General features: G+C 41.3%; 2 protein-coding genes across 2 annotated transcripts; both read right to left on the bottom strand.

The window, feature by feature from the left end:
* Window positions 1-7,160: 7,160 nt before the first annotated feature.
* On the bottom strand, window positions 7,161-11,872 carry LOC128305254 (uncharacterized). Its single transcript, XM_053042622.1, has 5 exons — window positions 10,847-11,872; window positions 7,601-7,753; window positions 7,439-7,543; window positions 7,282-7,371; window positions 7,161-7,211 (listed from the first exon to the last, which is right to left on the bottom strand). The coding sequence occupies exons 1-5, from the start codon at window positions 11,870-11,872 to the stop codon at window positions 7,161-7,163; spliced, it is 1,425 nt and encodes a 474-aa protein (XP_052898582.1).
* A 4,828-nt stretch (window positions 11,873-16,700) lies between these two features.
* On the bottom strand, window positions 16,701-20,140 carry LOC128302367 (pyruvate dehydrogenase phosphatase regulatory subunit, mitochondrial). The gene is made up of 8 exons (XM_053039177.1): window positions 19,579-20,140; window positions 18,831-19,512; window positions 18,676-18,769; window positions 18,064-18,619; window positions 17,750-17,957; window positions 17,405-17,674; window positions 17,130-17,330; window positions 16,701-17,066 (listed from the first exon to the last, which is right to left on the bottom strand). The coding sequence occupies exons 1-8, from the start codon at window positions 20,103-20,105 to the stop codon at window positions 16,827-16,829; spliced, it is 2,778 nt and encodes a 925-aa protein (XP_052895137.1). The 5' UTR covers window positions 20,106-20,140; the 3' UTR covers window positions 16,701-16,826.
* Window positions 20,141-20,516: the final 376 nt, after the last annotated feature.

Here is a 20,516-nt window from a genome sequence, read left to right as displayed (position 1 = left end):
CGTGGATGTCCAATTCTTAATCTAGTAAGAATTGCTTGTTCTTTGCTACTCCGGTTGTTATAATAAGGGGCCACTGAAGATTTTATCATTCGAAGCTGGTTTTCTTTTAACTTCCACCATTCGTTTTGCCATGCCTGAACTATGATATTTTTTGCCCATGTGTTCAAATCTGGCCTGGAGAGAATTCGATTTAGTCCCGAAGTTAGTTCTCGAGTACTCTTCATTGGCTAGTCAACCCCAAATTTTCCAGAATTTGAATGTACGTGTTCTTTGATTTGTCCCCTTCTAGGGCGGCCAAGACACTAGCGCTATCGGTAAAAATAACGTTTGTTTTGGTGGAAGTTGTTGCTTCTTCTGCTGCTATTATCATGGCGAACGCTTCTGCCGAGAAAATGCTGGTGTGGTCCGGGAGCTTGATAGGGCATCTGTCGTTAGACGATATTAAGCCGCAACCTGCACTAATATTAGAGACAGATCCATCCGTGTATATTTAATGATGACTTTGATATCTTTCTTCCAGCAATGTCGCGAAGTATTGGCTTCCGATAATAGGTCTGATACCTTTTGTTGTTTGATTCATCATCGTTCAATCTATTTTAGGGCTTTGTTGATCCCATGGCAGCATCCCATTTCTTGTTTGTTTTTTATGCAGGGTATCCGGTGGTTTATCAACTCCATAAGGGCATCCTCAGTTCTTTTTATAAAGGTGTCAGCTATGATATCTTTTTCCAGGAGGCGAGCAGCAGTTCCGACTAGTCTCTGTAGTACTGTAGTAGTGTAGTAGTGTAGTAGTAGTAGTGTAGTATTGTATGTGAGAAAGGGACCTGTCCACTTACGCAGATCAGCGGTGAACTCAGAACTGGTGAACGATGTTACCAAATCTGTCGCCCTCAAAATCCGTTGCGTCTATAGAATGTAGGCAGCATGCTATAAGAATCAGGAGGGCCTGAACATCAGCTCCTAAACAACCTGAAAGTAAATTGTGCAAAAAACTGGGGTATGGCCGCCCCCGCCCCGCACGAAAGCCCCCGCTACAGTTTGAAAGAACAGTATCGGTAGGTGAACATGCTAGTTTGGTTTTGAAATACTGGTCGTTTTTCGCAGGCCTATTAGATTAGGCCATATCATGGTGCAAGGATATTTGCATTCCGTACGATCTCTTCAAAGCAAGTCATTTGGTATCAATGACGTACAGCTGATATAAGTGGTAAATGATTCTCTTCCAGAGGTATACAAGCTATAAGCTATCTCACAGCCGTTGATTGCTCGCAACAAACAGTATACGGTTCCGTAGACACACCTCGATGTGCGTCGCTGATCTTCTCGAACGCCTGGCTTTTTACCCAATCGCCTTGCGGTTGTTTGGAAGTTATGTTAGCTTCTTTAGTAAGGACCTATAGACCCAGAATGTTATTGCTTGCGTGAATGTCCTACCTGACCATCCGGTATAGGACCTCTGACTTGAGAAGTTTTTAGTCCGTAAGTGGTTTGGCGAACAGGGCAGTTCTCTGCATGGGGTGCATCCAGCTAGAGTAGGCTTCTTCGGCATGGATATGGGTCCTCTATGAAGATTCTTTTTTGCAAAAATTCCAAGAATTGTTTAATGACATTATCTAGTCATGTGTGCGAGTCCATAGGGATTTCCCACATTTTTCGTTTGCCTGAGTTCAGGAAGGCTAACTGTTATGTCCGTATGGTTTCAAACACAAATATGGTTTACTTGTTTTTTTTCTATAGTGTGAACAAGAATGAACCTACATTGCACGTGGTCCCAGTGTTATGTATGATTGTACCATTGCTTACTTGATATCCAACATCTGCCCCGGTAAGGTTTCATGATATAGAATGATTTGAACTGGGTTGGCAGCTGGATGATTTGTCTTTCTTGGCTCTGTGTAGGGGTTACTAGTTCTGGTTGCTCTGTGATTCATCATCCGATTGTTGATCATTTCCTTCCGTTAAAAATTCAAAACTCGCTTGCTGGATTTTTGGTGGTTTCAGTCCGAAATCATCAATAAGTATTGATAATGGCAACTTCTTGAGTATCGTTGGAATAGCGGGGCTTTAAATGGTTCGTATGTGACCGTATAACACGTTGGTTTTCTTCCAATAGGACGTTATAGTTCACAGTTCCAATTTTCTCAATTACAGTTGCAAGTTCCCACTGCCAAGAATTCAAGCGATGAAGCGATGATATACCCTAAATGTCCACACTGGAAGAGTTCCTTTTGAAATGGAAGTGTTTCTAGTTGACATCATGGTTCTGATTTGTTCTGTTCGGTTCCTTTTTAACTTAGTTTGAGCTTTGATAATGTTGTTCCTATGAGTATACCAAACATCACTTCTGTGGGTGATATTCCATTTAAGTCGCTTGTAGGTGTAGAGCGATAAACTTGTAGGAATGTTTTCAATGCATCATCTAATGTTGTTTCTCCCCGCGCACGAATCTTCCGAAGGCTTCTTTTCTAGGTATCAACGATTCTCTCTGCTAACTCGTTTGATTGTGGATGGTAAAGAGATATTCGAATGAGACGTATACTTTGGCTGGTGCAGAAGGTTTGAAATTCGTTACTGGAAAACTGAGTATCGTTGCCGGAAACGATTACTTCTGGTACTCCAAATGTTGCGAACGTGTTAACAGCTTGAAGGTGATTTTCGCAGTAGTTACCTTGGTTACGTGAACTTGAGATCATTTTGAACAAGGATCAGTAATTTCTAAGAAGTAGAAATCATCCACTGGTCCTTCGTAATCGATGTGTATTCTTGACCATGGTTTGGAAGGTACAGGCCAAGATTCCAATGTTGTCTTGATAGGTGTCTTTCCTGCAGTTGCACATGCTGTGCAGCGCTTTACGAAATCTTCGATACACGGCCAGTAGACGAAACTTCTAGCTATTGTTTACTTCCGGACCATACCAGGATGTCCTCGATGAAGCTGCTGTAGGATTCATCGAACATGTCTGGGTCAATGACTCTGTGGCGGATCAATCTTCTAGTTACATTACTATTGTAACGGAACAGTATCATTTACGATGGTGCAGAGATTGAATTAAACTAGTATAAGTTCGTTTTTCAAACAGTTCGGTTGTGTTTCCGAGTGGAAGTAGGATAGAATTTCTGCGAAAAGGTTTTTTTGAATATGTTGGCCATCCTTTGCGTATGTACTTTGAAATGGTTTGAAGAGTGATGTTTGATAATGTTGTCTTACTTAGTGCTTCGAAAGAGATTGGAACCTTTTTCGTTGTATCAGTAAGAATACTGGACGAATTTTCTTTTAGGCTAAGTGTTACAATATCGTACCGATATGGTAGATCTGCGCCGCCGAAATTAGTTCGAAGTTCGAAGATCGAAACTCGTCTGAAATTCTGGCGTCCTATTCCATTTCGTTTCCTTCTTGAGCAACTGGTCCATAGAACAACTTAGCTTATGTAAATTGTGCACGAATAGACGGTAGACATGTCGAACGACATGTCCCAGGTAGACGAGTTGTGTTTGAAAGAACCAACACTTCTTAGCGTTGACATAAAATCTGTACTCCTTGAACCGTTGAAATAATGTGTTGTGTGGGCTTCATGAGAGTTTATATCCTCTTCTTGACATCGTAGAACGCCAGGAATATCCGAAATTGTTCCATCTACTAAGTGTTGAAATGCGCCAGGAACTGATTTCACTCCAAGGGCTAGACGGTTGAAACAAAATAGAACACGATGTGTGTTGATGGTTAATAAATGTTTGGAATCATCATCAACTTCTATCTGCAAATACGCATCGGAGGGGTCAATGGTACTGAAGATGGTGCTGCCGTTGAATTGCCCAAAGATTTCCTCTTTAGTTGACTGGGGGTATTCATTCGCCTCCAATGTTTTGTTTAATCCAGTAGAATAATGTGCGAAGATTCGTACACGATCGTTTGGTTTGGGTACCGCCACGATCGGAGCAGCCCACATCGAGAAAACGACAGCTTGTATGATGCCGTATGATGAACGTTTATAATTTTGTGAGTTCAGCATCGAACAATAGCTTAGTGTTGAAAAGAAAATAGGCGCTTAGGACATAAAAATGACTTTCTTGTGGTTTGAGGAACAGCTTCACGTTAAACGTTGGTATTCTTCGATAAACGAGGCACTGAATACTAATGTTCCCTTTATTTGACTTATCTTCGATCTGGGAGAAAAGTTTGGTTCGAATGTCGTTATATCACTGTCCTTTTAAGCCACAAACAAACGCTAGTCTTTTGAACTGGTTAAGATTAATGTTTTTGCAATCAAAATCTTCACATCATCGATTCAATCTTTCGCCGTAGGTGATCACATCTTCTAAATCTGATCTTCTGTGGTCTTGCTTTTATATATGATTGTGCTATTGCTTACCTGATATTTAACACAAACTTGACCCACACTATTTTGTATCAGTACTCGGTACTCGATAATTTTAGAATAATATAAATGATAATAAGGGCTTTTTAGTGGGTCATTTATTATTATTGTGTGTTTCTTGTTTTCAGTGTGGTTGGTAACTCAAGTTTGAAACTGCGGTTTTCATTTCTTCCTTTCACGGTGTATGCTAGGCTATATGTTATGTTAAGCTATATGTTGAATTTCTTTTCAAAATTATCATTTCCGAGCAGACATTTCGAATAATCAGACATTCGGTTTAAAGTCCTTCGATTAATCGACGATGTACTTTACAATAAAAAAATGTAATTTATTTTTTTTCCTTTTTTTCGATTTATCGATTGTTAGTCGATCATTTGCCGATACCACTAAGACGTTCTTTAGCCAGTGAGGATTACGGGACACATATTTTTGTCTTGCTAATATACGTAGCCTATGGAATTCAATAAAATTGAATGTCGCAAAGTCGCAGGGGGGGGGGGGGGGGGTTGTGATGAAAGGGGTAAAGTTGTGATGAAAACATGAGAACATTTGTAAAAAGTTATTTCATTTCGAGTTCGATTTTTTACGAATCATAATATCTTTTTCCCCAGTTCCCAGATATCCATAGGTGTTAGTTCGCAATTGATTGATTCTACAATCGTATATGTAATAGGTTGGCTATTTATGACTTGAGCACTCGGATAGGATGATGAATCAAAAAACACCCATAGGTAATTGTAACGAATGCGATGAATGCATCTACTACCTTTTACCGTATTATACATCTACTACATGCGTTATGATTATTGATTGAGCGTGACAATTCACTTACAAATTTGAATTGAACTAGGTAGTATTTTTCACTTTCCGAACAAACTGTAACATTTAGTATACGATTACATGTGGAAAGTGTAACATGGGTCCACTTGTCCTCAAAATAGTGCAATACTGCGCGTTACCGTACATACCTATCGAACTGTCATCTTGCGGAAGCAAATATCGATTCACGCTAACAGCAACTCGAACAACAGTAACATTCGCTTCGGGTGTGCTGGTGTTTCTATCAGCAGTACCACCATTATTGGCAATAATCTACGATCTAAATGCTTTGGACCTCACGAAATGGATATCACTGTTGGAGCTGTTGTTGGAGTGGTTCTGTGCTCTAATGGCACATTTCGTGTTTTTGCATCATCGAGCGCAGACCGCGAATTTACTAAACGAAACAATCAACATGAGTGAGAGAACCTTGCTGAAAAATGAAGCTCAATCGAACTTCTTGCGAACTGTCGCGAGTCGTTGGCTAATCAGACTGGCAATAATCGTATTGTTTCACCTGCTGCTTGTCTCAAGCATAACCGATGCAATTCCTGAACAATGGTCGAACGATCCGTTGCACTCATTGAGTTACAGATTTTCCTTGTTTTGTTCATCATTCATACTATGCACGTTTGTTCGAACGCTGGAACTCTATATGCTATCTGTTGATCATATCAAGTGTAGTTTGCACCAAAACCTGAACGACAGAATGATAAAAATAAATCAACGCCATGATTATCATGGAATTATTCAAATGGTTCAAGCCGATGCCGAATTGACTGGCTTAGTGTTTGCAACCATCAACCATCAGAATGCAGTCATCACGTTTGTGCTGTTTAGCCACTTTTTTGGAACTGTTTCAGACGTTCGTATGCTTTGATTATTCGCAAAATGAAATTCTTGCGTGTGTAATGAATTTAAAATAGAAAGTTGTAATTTAATTTGTTTGCCAGAGTTACGAGCTGTTCGTCGGATTAAAGGCGGTGCACGATGCAATACGACGCAACCATGCACTGGATGGAACAAAATTGCTTCATAGCGGCTTGAGGTTGTTACTTCGTAGTACCAATATTTATTCCATGATTTATGGATTTAACAAATTTCACCAAACGGTAAGGAATTGTGATGTGTAAGGATAGTGAAATATTGAAATATTACAAAGTGGCATATAGCCTACAGCACAACATTTACACTGACTATTTATAGCAAATTCACACTGCCTTCAGTATCTGTCAGAGCATACCAGCAGCAGATCACTCAGGGATCAACTATGGAAGATTGGTAATGTATTACGTTTCTACAAAACCCACCCTATTAAAAAAACAGTTAAGAATAATTTTTCATTTTTAATTGCCATATCATTACAGCACGAAATAGTGACAATGCATATGATGCCGAAAATCTCTTCGGTTGGCATCTCCCATGTGATATCGTTGAATAATTCTCTTTTGTTTAAGGTTAGTTGCTGTAACGAGATGTAAATTATTATAATGCTAGTATCACGCCTCTTTTAACGTTATTTTTGTTGAGTTTCAGATATTGGGCTCAACACTCGGGTTTATCGTATTGCTAATGCAGATAAAATTGTCAGAGGAACTGTAAAGGGGGTTCGTTTGTTTTAAGCATAGTTTACATTTACATACCGCGTTTGTTAGGACATAAAAGTCGTGTTCAATTCAATTTGTGTAATAACTTTTCCTTTATTTTGTTGGAGCGGTCAAGACCGTATTGACTTATTTTTTCCATGTAGACGGATAGTCAGTTCTTGCTACAGGGGTTCGGATCTTTTTATTAAAAACCAAGCAAGCATCCTACAAACAGATGAAATACATGATCATTTTGATGGTGCATGGTGTTACAAGGAATATCCTTAACACTGATTTACAATGAAATGATTCAGATAATATATTTTTTAGGATAATGTTCTGCATTTTCAAAACATATCTGTGAGGCATTGCGTGTTGTTTACATCACTTGCATTAGCACGATTAAATACGAACAAGTCGAAGTAATAATCTGGAACGAGAAACATTACACAGGAGACGCATAAGACCTAAGTGCTTTTTAAATGCTATTCAACGCTTACCGTCATAACGAGACTACGGTCTAAATCGAAGTAGCCATACAACATTGTCCCATCTCGAATTCTGTACACAATTAACGATAATGTTGTAACCTACACAAAGTATAAAAGTAAAATGCAATTTAAGATGATATTAGAACCAACTATGTCAAATACCTACACATTTATCTAATTCCTTGGCATCATACGTTGTTAATGTGTTTCGATCTACACGATGCGTGGCTGAAGATAAACGCCCCAAATCGACAACTGTACCATCGTCAAGCTAGGAGGATATTATAGTTACGAAATCGTTGCATTATATCACAAATCGTTAGCTTACTTTTCGGTTGAATTCCGCTGCTATATCAACGAGAAACATAATCTGTCCTGCACTGCTGATCGCTGACAGCATCGGTAACAGCGTTTGACCGAGTTGGTTAATATTCACTGAATCGCTCGTTGTCCGTGACATTTGTCGATAGCACAGAAACAGCTGGCCGAATTGAAATTACAACAATGTAGACGGGAAAATGAAAATGAATAGTTAAGTAAAAGAAAAATTTCATGTAAATCCTGGAATAATCCTTTGTATGTAGTCCCTACAATATCGCAACAATTGCAAATAATATAACATAAACATAATAAAACAATTTAATATGTTTGTTTATATAATTGGGTTTTTTAATTTATCAATTAATACTTTTATATTTGCTTCTTGGATCGTTAGCAGTTGAGTACGTTGTGCTGACATGGTCAGGGAACCAATCCGTTTCTAGTAAACTCGGTAAAGGGCTACTCTCTTCAACAACAGGCTGCACTCAATTTCCAAATCACCCAGGTCTTGTCCAATGATGTCAATATCATCCGCGAAGCCAAGGAATTGAAGTGAACGGGTGAAAATCGTGCCACGTATATCAGGCCGCGTTTTGCATGACCCCTTCCAGAGCCATATCAAAAAGCAAACACAAGTGACCGTCCTCCTACCACAGAGCCCGATGAGATTCAAACGGTTCTGACAGTATATTCGAGACTCTCACTTTGCATTAGCCATCCATTGTGGCCCCTAACAGCCGAACTGACTTCTTAGGGAATCTGTACTGTTGCATGGTGTTCCATGTACTTCCACCTGTCGATCACCTCGTCAAGGATTTATTTGTGTTATGTTATGAGTTTGTTTGTCTCAAATTCTCCATAGGCCCCCTCTACCATACGGTTTGTTACGTCGCTTTTCGGATCATTTCCTGGCTTTTACGACTAAAAAGCTTTGTCCGGGGCCCTCCGCACGGCGAGGTCCTAGGTGGCCGCCTACTCCACCCATCGCAAGATCCGCTACTTCGTCGGCGTTTAGTATGTGGCTGTCAAGAGGGAGCACCCGAGTGACGAGTTACGGCATTTAAGTAAAAGACGAACAGAAGCGGTCCAAGGTTGCTTCCTTAGGGCACCCCCGAAGAAGCATCAATACGGCGCGAAATGTGTGGTCCCATTTTCACGCAGTATGAAGGGTCGGCAAGATATACCTATAAGAGCGCAGCCTGGCAAGCAGCTGCACGGGTAAACTAAGCGCCTGGAGTTTGGCGAGCAGGGGATCTGGGCAGATCTGGACAGAGTCCTGTTGTAGAGGATGACAAGCTCAACCTTACTGGTGGTGGTCGAATGTTTCGGAACAAATCCGATATCCCCCTTTACATTGTGCATATGACGATCTTGAGAGTGTACTCGCTCCGTGCCGCATTCAAGTTCCTAAAGGAGTTGCTAGTTTCCTCTGACTGAGATAAGTGTTGCATAAATTGTTCGCCGGACTCTTTAAATCGGCTCTTTATTTCCTGACAGAGCTGTGTCTGCTGCCTTCTCATTCGTGCATAGTTCTCCTCGTTGTGCCGAGTCTCGCCCTGAAGCATTCGAGTGCGCACTGCGATCCTCTCGCATAGTGCTCGTCTGCACTCTTCATCAAACCATTCCTTCTTCTGGTTACGCAGTTTACGGCCGATAGTTCGCTTGGCTGCGCTGCTGCTGGCTTGTTTCATCATTCGCTAGTGGTCGTTTAGAGACATCGCGTCGGTTGTGTTGTCCTTAGGCAGCACTTCTCCTAACGCAGCCGGCAAGTCCCTGGCCATTTCGGTCAACTTCAGACAGCCCGAGGTGAGTCTCGCGGTTGGCTATCCACGTAGCTTGTTAACCACGGCAAGTTTTTGTTGAAACTTTACCATAATCTGGAAAACGTCGATAATATCCGACAAGTGCCTTCCATCGATGAAAACGTGGTTTATCTGGGAATATGTCTACAAGGTTAATCTCCAGGTGTAGCGAAGGGGCATGCCGGGAGAAGGTGTAGCGAATATACCGTGTGTGGCTCCCTTATAGCGAAGCAACATTACATATACGAAATTTGTCGGTTTTGTCACGTTTTAGTCAGTTAACAAGTAGAAGGCCGCAGGGCACGAATACGCTCTAAAAGTGTAGTGTGCGACATTTCAGGCGGATCACAAATCACAATCACGATCACCAATGACGTTAAACACACGGCACAAACGGATCAGCCAAAGCGAGTTCGGCGTTCCTTTATGTCGTGTAGCGATCTCGCCGGGATATATACGTTGAGCTTGGATAGAGGCGCTTGCAAGTCGATTCGATTGTCCAACAGTCCCGCAACAAACAGCCTCTGGGCGTTGTAGTTGCGTTGCTTCAGCGACTCGATTCCGGGCAGCGCACAGAATTCCTCGTAGTCCACTGGGACTCTCCGGAATCTCAAAGCAAATCGCGGGAACATTTGCGAGAAATAGTATTTTTTCTAAAATGAGAAAACAAGGCGTGGTCCGGTGCAGTATTGATAGCGGCGCTGGCCTTCACACGACAGGAACGATTAAAATCCCATCCGGACCAAACCCCTGTAGCAATGATTGACTTTCCGGTTAGGTGGTATAAAATAAGGCCTGGCCGTTCTTATGAATTAAAAGATGAGAAAATAATATGCCATGCTTTTAAAACCTTTAGTTTAGAAGCATTTCTTCCGGGAATTGTAAATTGTTTCTGCATTTTGTAGTAAAAACTTTTTTCTTGTTATTAACACACTCAGAACATTCGACAAGTTCTTTGAGGGATTCGAGGGTATTATACGATGTGCTGCGTTACGTCGATGCCAATGTTTTTATTTCTCAATTCCGAACTGGTGGCCAATGGCACTCAGACCATTAACAATGGCATTCAGTCGACAGTTACCGAAGAACATTCTACATCAGGAAAAAGTTCTCACAGTGTGGACTTCGAGCAAAAAAAATATCAAAGGGTTCCACAAACAGACTCATTCTGTGGGGTGTATTGATTGTAGCATTTAGATTTGCTCGGAAAACGGACAACTGTCCGGGATAAGGCAAAATGCAAGGATCGTAAATGTGAATGTGAAGGATTCGAATAAAATGTGTAGAAAAATCTATGAAACATATAAAATGTTGTTTTAAGATAACTTTTCACTCACTTCCAACAGCATTCATTATGAAATTATTAACATAAATGAATTTAAATTACAAAAAAGAATCAAAACATAAATGGTACAAATATCATTACTATTTTCACCATATCTTAAACTTACCTGCATAGTGAGGAGTACAAAATGCATTCCAACAATGCTTAGTAGAATTGGAGCATAGAACTGTACCACATCTACTGTATATTGCCCTAGTACATCGTACTGTAAAATTAGATGGCGCAAATAATTTCGTTTATTTGGCTTACATGATAAATCGTTGCTGATTCTGTGCATATACTGTGTTTGTATCACATTAGTGTCAGGATTAACTCTTTTCATACAATCGCCGACACAAATGCAACGGATGAAATTGTTCAGGGACACATTTAAGGTGTTTAATCTGCGGGCCAATGATGAAAAATTAATGCCCATTTCGATCGACACCAGCAAGCAGACGATGGCCGGAAGCATCGATGCAATCGATGAAATTAATTTGCCAACATGATAATCCCCATCATCACCGTCCTGTTTTGTGTGACTAAAGGGTCTGAGATTTAACCACAGAACCCCCAGGGCCATCACTTCAAACACCTGCTTGGTGGCTAGCCGTCCGTATTGCTTCCAGGAACTACCCCGCCGTTGGTCGTCCCAACAATTTGGTTGACTGCGGTAGATAGTTTCGGAATTGCGATTAAGACTCCGAATCAACGGTCGATTATTCCAGCGGTAAAGATAAATGCTAACGGTCACTAGCAGCGGTAATGCAAATCCACCGATCACTTCCATGCTAAGGGCACGCTTTGATTTAGCACAGTTCTGGTTGTGGCAATTGGACGATGCAATTATGCCATTTGTCAACGCCATTTCATCAGACCAATGCCAATAAGCACTAAATCCGACGCATGACGATAGCAGTACGACCATCATCGTAAAAAGCCCACGGGCAGCGCCTTCGCTTGCAGTTTCGAAATTGAAAATTCTTCTCCATCGTGTCCTGACGGTACGAGCATGTCCCTTCTGCTTCCGGCAGCCACGATTCGATGATGAAGCACGGTCGACAAAAATAACGGGCTGTACACCGAATAGAAATCGCAGCGCTGCTACCGCCAGGAAGGCGTTTGCCTTCCACCACTTGTGGGCCCATGCCATGTGGGCTGAGAGAGGAATCGTACTGGAATGGTAATCCGTATGCTTGTTGCTTTAACCCTACCGGGACTGTTGTCCAGCTTTGACACCCCACTCGAGCCTTTGCGAGTAGTCCAATGACAAGGGGATTAGCTTGCATGTGAAAATTGAACGTTTAATTCATAATAGAGCCGTCAATCAAACCCGCAGGTAGCATTACCTTACGTTTTGAGTTCAGTGATGGTAATTATAGCAGAAGCGGACACGAGAATGGAATGCGTTCAACAGTAAGGATACTGAGATACGAATTTCTGCTAAGAGAATCGTCGAAGCGATTAGGGTAAAGCATTTCTACGTATGTACAATTATAATACAAATTATTAACTATGTTATTGCTTTCGTGTGAGGAATTGTTAATCGCAGAAAATGATTTCAACAACACATTTGTCTCTTGGAGTAAGTATACTATTACAAAAGTTTCGGTTGCTCTTTAGTAACTATCAGAATGAATCGCTCAAATTGATGGGGACTCTCTGAAATGTATGACAAAAGTTTTGCATATCGTGTACTAAACTCAGGCTATCATATGTATGTTACGAGTCTGCTCATGTTGCGGGATTTTTTTAAGTTTGTTTGTTTGTTTGTGTAGTTTCCTTAACACATCCTAACTGACCCGTCTGAAGGGGCTGCAACACTCGAACTGATTCGCTGAATAGCTAACTGAGTAATGAGTAAGAGTAACTGAATAGCTGTTGTTGTTTTGGAAGGCACATAGACGGCGTCTATATACTGTAACACTGTTATGTTGGAAAGACTACAAAATCCTTCTTTTACAGTATATCGACTATATTCTTAGATATTTTGTTTTCGATTTTCGCTTCGATAACAGCTTAGTCCTCTCCTGGCTCATGCACCTTCTGTATCTGCTTTGCCCACAAATATCACAGATTTCACTGACATTTACTGGCCGAAAATGGTAAAGTATTGGTGGTCCGTGAAATCAGATCAGGTTGGAATCGCCTTTAACTTGTATTCTATTTCCCGGTCAGTCTTTATAATTTTTTTTTATCGTTAGAACGGCCTGGCCATATCGACATCTTTTTCATTTCATTATCAGTATTTTCAGCAAATGGGTACTTACTCGCAAGATCTCGTGTTTGTGGATTTGTAAATCCAAACTTTAAATACTACAATGCATGCTTAAATGCTTATGCTGATGAATGCTTAAATCATCGAAAACGATGTTTCTGACAAGATTTTACACCACATCGATTGTTTTGAAAGCAATCCGCGCTTTTGTATGGTCTCTTACAGATAATTCTGAAGTTAAATATTCTAAACTGATATTAACAATGTTTTTTTTAATTTAAATTCCATTATGACGGCAATGCCGTATTTTCAAATATTAACAATGTATTAGTTTTAATATTCAATACATATAACAATACATTAACAATATATTAGTTTTAATATTCAATACATATAACAATACATTAACAATGTATTAGTTTTAATATTCAATACATATAATGTTCATGTATGCTGAAGAATGTTAATGGCAGGATGTTTTTTTTTATTAGAAAAGAACTGCCAGGCCGTATAGGTTACATCTAATGGCTTAATAGCTTAATATAATGTACAATTCACATTCGTTGGAGACATTTCCTGCTCCAAACAGTGAAAGGTCACCTTATCCCGGGTGTACTAGGCTGAGTTGCTGCGTTATGATCCGTCATTCAATAGGTAGGTCTATTCTCTTGCGAGAATCTGGTTCTACATCGGTCGACTTTGCTTTATCGTACCCACATCTTACACCCATCATACTCATTCATGATTTCATTCATCTTTTCATTCATATAATCACGTATTCTTCAAACATACTAGCTAGATACAACATACAGCACAAAGACAAACAAGGGGTTACATAGACAAACCATTAGCTTGGCAACATTCAAAAGTTACCCTGAGGTGGGCTACATTCGAGCCGCTCAGCATTTCCCAAATTGAGGTATCAGGGGATCTTCCAATACGTCGAACTGCGTTCAAGAAGGAGGGTCTTGCAGCCTCGAATTCAACGAAGAACGATAGACGATGATCGACATCGTGGAATCAGCCACCAGTAACGATTCGAAAATTGGACAAATTTAATTGGTTAGCTATGCTCTATACTGACAATATAATACCAAGTTTCCTTTTTGCTGGTAATTCTTCCTGATCCCAGTTGTTTACGTCATCCCGCACATTTAAAAAAATGTTATGTTATCAAATGTTATTATTATTATTATTATTATTATTATTTATTAATTCATCGGACATGCACGTGTCTTAATGAATACTTAATTGGTAATGTGACAAAGAGACAACGGACCTAACAAGACGAGTTGGACATTGATGGACAGAAACGGAGACGTTCGCGAAATGCCGGTTGGGAAATACCAAAGTCATACACATTGTAATTAGCGTTAAAAACTGTACACATCACATTTACGGGATCTGTTTGACCGAAAGTGGTTCTATATCGCGAAGTTTTGATTATTTCCCGTTGTCTAAGTCTCCTGGATGGGGCCAAAAAGTTAATGGAGCTAAGAAGGGCCGGTGCATCAATGTCGTTACCGATGAGGCCAGCAACAAACATACATTGAGCCATTGTCCGTCGTACCGCCAATGGCTGAAGTCCCAAGAGCAGGCATCGTGCTGTGTAGTCTGGGCGTGTGTCGTTGGCTCTCCAGGGAAGAAGCCTAATGGCAAACCGGGTTGCCTTCCGTTGGATCGCTTCGATGCGTTGGCTCCAGGCATGTATTGAGGGACACCAAACTACACTCGCGTATTCTAGGATTGGTCGGACCAACGAACAAAAAAGGATTTTTACGCACATGGGATCACGGAAATCTTTAGTCACACGAAACATTAAGCCTAGCGTCTGATTACCACGGTTAATTAGATTTGTCATATGGGGTCTAAAACTAAGTTGCTTGTCAAGAACGACACCTAAGTCTCTAACACTATCCGCACGTTGCAATAACCTATTCTCAATGTTGTAGTCAAAGAGAATGACAGATCTGCATCTTGAGAAGGACATTACTTGACATTTATCGATGGACAGTAGCAGTGAGTTTCGACGGCACCAAGAACTGAATGTGTCGATTGCCACTTGAAGACGAGAACAGTCTGAGACCTGTTTCACCGCGGCAAACAGCTTGACATCATCGGCATATAACAGAATGTTGAAATCAGCTAGTAGTAAAGCAGCATCGTTGATGTACAGAAGGAACAGTAATGGTCCGAGATTGCTGCCTTGCGGGACCCCGGAATTAGTGGTGAAGGTTCGTGACACGCTATTCTCTAGCTTAATGCGATAAGATCTTCCTGTGAGGTAAGAATTTATCCATTTTACCATACCATTTGAGAAACCAAGCTTCTGTAATTTAGCCACTAGAATAGCGTGGGAAACCGAGTCAAAGGCCGCCTTCAGGTCTGTGTAGATGGCATCGACCTGGAACCCAGAGTCCAGATTTTTTTTGCAGAAACTGACAAACTCGATTAGATTCGTGGACGTTGAGCGTTTGGGTATGAAACCGTGTTGTGAGGAGCATAGGTACTGTTTTGCAGCAGGCAGCATTGAGTGGTGGAGCATGAGCTCAAACACCTTCGACATAGCGCAAAGGGATGTCACACCCCGGTAATTTTTTGCATGTGAACGATCACCTTTTTTGTGTATTGGCACCATTAGAGCTGATTTCCAATAGCTGGGATATATTCCCGTTTGAAGAGAGGTGTTGTAGATGTTTGCTAAAATTGGAGCAATAGCATTGCAGCAGCGGACGAGGACGATAGCCGGAACACCATCTGGGCCAGGGCAAGTAGTCGGTTTAAGTCGGTTTATAAACGCGACCACTGTAGGAATATCTATTTGTGGGAGGTTTAGTTCCAGTGCATCAGCTGGTGTGTCGGCAGTGGCGTCGGCAACGTTAGCGGGGTCAGTGGTCACACTGACGTATTGGCTTTCAAATCGGCGTGCAAATATCTCACAGATCGAATCAGGAGAGGTGCCATCGATCCCTTCAAAAGATACTACATTCGGAATCGAATTGATTTTGGTTTTTTTTTTGACAAACTTCCAAAAACTGCGAGGTTTGGACGAAAGATTGCGTTCGATTGAGGCTGTGTACCTGGCGTAGCATATGCGATTATATCGACGGTACATATTTGATACTATGCCAAAACGGATCCTGGAACATGTAGTTCCTGTAGCATATGCGATTATATCGACGGTACATATTTGATACTATGCCAAAACGGATCCTGGAACATGTGTGAGTGCGAAGCACTGCCGATCTTGCCTTTTTCAGTTTTCTGAGATGTTTATCTCCCCAAACTGGAGCCTTTTTTGGTCGCGAGCACGGAACACTGATGGAAAACGTCGCATGCAGTAAATCAGTGAAGGCATAAACTGCATCGTCTATCGAGTTATAGTTAGAGCATTTAAAATCGGCAGCAAAAGATGTAATGCGGGATTCAATGTCGGCAAAATTAGCTTTGGCGAAATTTAAGCGCGGTGCGTTGTCAGTTACAGTATGCGATTCAGCCGTCGTAACAGAAATTGTCCATTCAAGAGCCGGATGGTGGCAGTCAGGTGAGATGATTGCAGGATCCGAATGTCCTATTGTCGTAGTAGCAAGTGTAGCTGTCAGATTAGTAAAAATTAGTAAAAATTAGTAATGTTATAGTTACAGCATTTTGAGATTACTTTTAGAGCATCACACTTTTAGAGCACCAATCATATTACCATTATTGTAAAAAATCATAAATGATTAGAAAAATATTATTGCAAAATACATATAAAATGGCATAAATAAATCCCTTTATTTCAACACTGGTCAGTAACAATCAAGTGAAAAATGTACACAAAAATGAATCCACATTCGAAGAAAGTAAAATGCTCAACAGTAAAACTTTTCTTAATTTTACTACCAAATGGCTACTTATTAGGCCGATACGCCAAAAGGTTGGACTCGTCCGTTTTGTCACGCGTAGCCTTATACGCTTCGCGTTCTTGATCCGGGTACTTGGTGGGTAAGTTGGGAGAGTGAAGGTTAGCTTTTGCTGGATAACGAATTCCGGCTATTTCCACCTCGTAATCTCCACTTAGCACATAGTCATTCGTTACTGGAAGCGCCCGTCCACTTGAGTGTAAGTTTTTAACGAATCCAAGGCAGATCTGTGACATATGAGAGCACGTGAATTAACATAATGTTTTCGTTACTAATTGTCCAACTTGTACCTGTTTCTTAAAGGTGAATCCATAGGCCGTGGTGGTAGTTTGTCCACAATATAACCCATCGCGATATATCGGCTCACCACCCCAGCTCCACAGATCGAGATCTGGATCGTGATCGTTGATCAGCAACTGTATGTACATCCGTTCCACACCTTTATCTCTTTGTTGGAGCAATGCTTCTTTTCCGATAAAATCTACCTTTTTCTAAAAAGATACACAGAAGTTCCACCAGGGTGAGGTTTGAATGATTTCTTCATGTACAATACTCTTGTACTCACATCAAACTTTACACGCCACATGCGGCCACACTCCAACGGAGTAGTGAATGTGTCCAAATCCTGTCCCCAAAATGCAAAAAACTTTTCTACGCGTAGCGTTCTCATGGCGTAGTAGCCACAGTGCCGTATTCCATATTTTTGACCTGCTTCCATAAGCTTGGTGTACACGTGTAACGCAAATTCGTTTGGTATGTACAACACGTAACCGAGCTCTCCGGTGTGCGTAAGGTTCAATGCTCTTATTCCATTTGCAAGACCGACGTCCAGTTCCTAAGAATCGATAAGGTATAATTATTATCGGATACGCTGTGTGTTTAGTTAGTTGGTAAAACTTCCATCACTCACCTTACAAGTGAAAAATGGAAAACTTTTCGGCGAGAGGTCAGTATCCGTAAGCTCGGAAAGCATGATGCGTGTGAAAGGTCCCATGATACATATTGCGGTGTACATAGACGTTACATCCGACACACTGACCCGTCCTCCAGGTGGTAGATGTCGTTCGATCCATGCTTTGCATCTGGCTTGCTGTACCGTCGGTGCAATCATCATGTAACTGAATGTGGAATGAATAACCAACGGTTTGATGAGTAATCAAGATATGTAAAGTATTGGTCGCATTAGCACGGTCAAGTAAGCGCTCAGCGTATGAAAATACTTACTGGTTCTCCGATAATCGTGCTAACGAGCAATCGTTCTCATAACCTCCGTGACGGTTATGCATGCCGGTGTGAATTATTGATCCGACAGGTTGATCCACATCGTTCGAACAAAGATACTGTAGCAAATCGACCACTTCGTTTCCTTTGGACCATAGATCGATCTTTGTAAACGTGCTGTAATCACTCATTCCGATTCTTTCACGGCAATTTTCGTACTCGCTCTGTACATGGTCGAACCAATGCGGTTTGCCAAAGCCGCTGGTCGTGGCGATACGAAACTTTGGACTACCTTTGTCATCGGTGGCATTTTTCTTATCAAACCACGCGGGACGTTCGTAACCCATCACCTGACTGAAGACAGCCCCGGCTTCCTTCAGTGCGGGGAAAATGGGCGACATTCGTAGATTACGCCCGGTGCGGAATTCATGAAACGGATAGTTGAGATCGTAATGCAATCCAGGCACCTCGCGGACACGATCACGCAGGAACTTTCGATTGTTGTGCAAGCCCAAAAATCGCGATATATCTAGCTCATGTAGGTCTACCGTCGAATACCCTAAAATCAAGCAGTGTTGTTGTATTGTGTAGACACTTTATCCATACTCATATTACCTTGTGTTATTATATCCGCTATTGCACGGCCTACACCTCCAGCTGCAGACATTCCAACAGTTTTCATTCCAGCCGCTACCAGATAATTTTGTATCTATCAACAATGAGAACAAATTAGCATATGCACACGCTTATAACCATCAATAAACACCTACCTCGGGAGCTTCCCCAATGATCCACTTACAGTCCGGTGAAAACGCTTCTGGACAGTTGGAAAGTCTTTCCAGTGCCACATCTTTAAGCGATGGGCATCGCCGCAGGAGCTCCTCTAGCAACGGATGAAAATGATCCCAATCCGGTAATAGTTTGCGTTCAGCCGTTGAAACAGGTATTTCCCCATCTTCATAGGCAGGTTTCGCCTTTGCTTCGAAGCCACCGGCCAACAGACAGCCGTCATTTTCACGGAAGTAAATGTGTCCGTCCAAATCCCGCACAACGGGAAAGTTTTCACCGAGTTCGGGAATCGGTTTGGTATGAAGATAATAATGTTCAGCCGCGTGCAATGGAACTTTAACGTATGGTTCCGACATTTGTCCCACTTGTCTTGCCCAGAACCCACCACAATTCACGAAATACACACATTCCACGGTGCCTTTACTAGTTTCGACCGCTTTAATTCGACCATCTTTTTGTATTACTCTAGTAACTGAGCAGTTTTCCGCAACCGTTAGGCCCTTTTCTAGAGATTCTTGTACCAAACTGTGGCAGAATGCATTAGGATTTCCAACACCGTCATTGGGAATCCATAATCCTCCTACTACGTCACCAATGTCTATTAATGGACATAGTTCTTTGCATTTTTCTGGTGTTACGATTTCACATTCTACATTCCAAGCCCTACAATAAAAGAGATAAAAAACTATTAAACAATGTTGCTGATCGTTATTGGCTGAATCTACTTACACGCTTTGTGATTTCATACGACGGAACGTGGTCATACGGTCGCGTGTACGTGCGAGGTTTAACGATCCCGTTTGTTTCCATCCTGTAGGAAGACCCTTGGCATGCAAATCCCGAATTAATTCCAGAGAAGTTTGAGCAAGCAACACTTGGGAATGGGTTGGTTTTAACTCGCCGAGTAAACCACTAAAATGCAGCGGATTGCCTTCGCCAATTCGTCCTCTTTCTATCAGAACTGTATGCTGGCCCCATCCTCTTTGTGCTAATTGATGCGCTACCGCAGCACCCATAATACCGCCTCCACAAATGACAACCCGCGCATCTTTCGGTGGAGTGTTACTGAATTCCGAAGGCAAGCCATCTTCCCAACGGTCCGCACCGACAATCGTTGAAAAGAAACAGTTCGCAAGTTTTGAAGATCCGGCATGATTAAAACTGGCTATCTTTTCCACATGGTTGCTTTCGGATACTAGTTTTAGGCGATTAAAACCCCGAGATCGGCAACCGGCTGTTAATATAGATGATAACATTGATCATTTGTTTGCACTTTTTATGAAATCACCGAAAAAATTCGTAGCACCATAAATAAATACAGGTTCTTTTACTTTCTGTGCGCAAATCGGCCACTGCAACATATGTTCGTTGACAGCTTTCGAAGGCAACACTAATGCGTTTATAGCTGTTGGTCGAAAACCAAACATGTGCCGCGCCAAACAGCGGGTTTCTACCAGAAATTTGAATTGTACGTTGAATTTTTAAACAATATTACATTGATGAATACATCACACCAATTACAACATAAATTTAACGATTTTTTTATTTAATCCAATATAACAACTTTTGCCATAATATCTACATCTTTGTGTTCAGTTTTGTACAAAGCTTAAAAAGCTTTTCGTCCTTGCAAATGGTTGTTGGTGTATGGTGGTAGTTGCTTGCGT

Source organism: Anopheles moucheti, chromosome 3 (genome assembly GCF_943734755.1).
Source record: "Anopheles moucheti chromosome 3, idAnoMoucSN_F20_07, whole genome shotgun sequence".
Taxonomy (NCBI): domain Eukaryota; kingdom Metazoa; phylum Arthropoda; class Insecta; order Diptera; family Culicidae; genus Anopheles; species Anopheles moucheti.
Note: the sequence above shows the minus strand (reverse complement) of the source record. Positions and strands in the feature narration are given on the sequence as shown.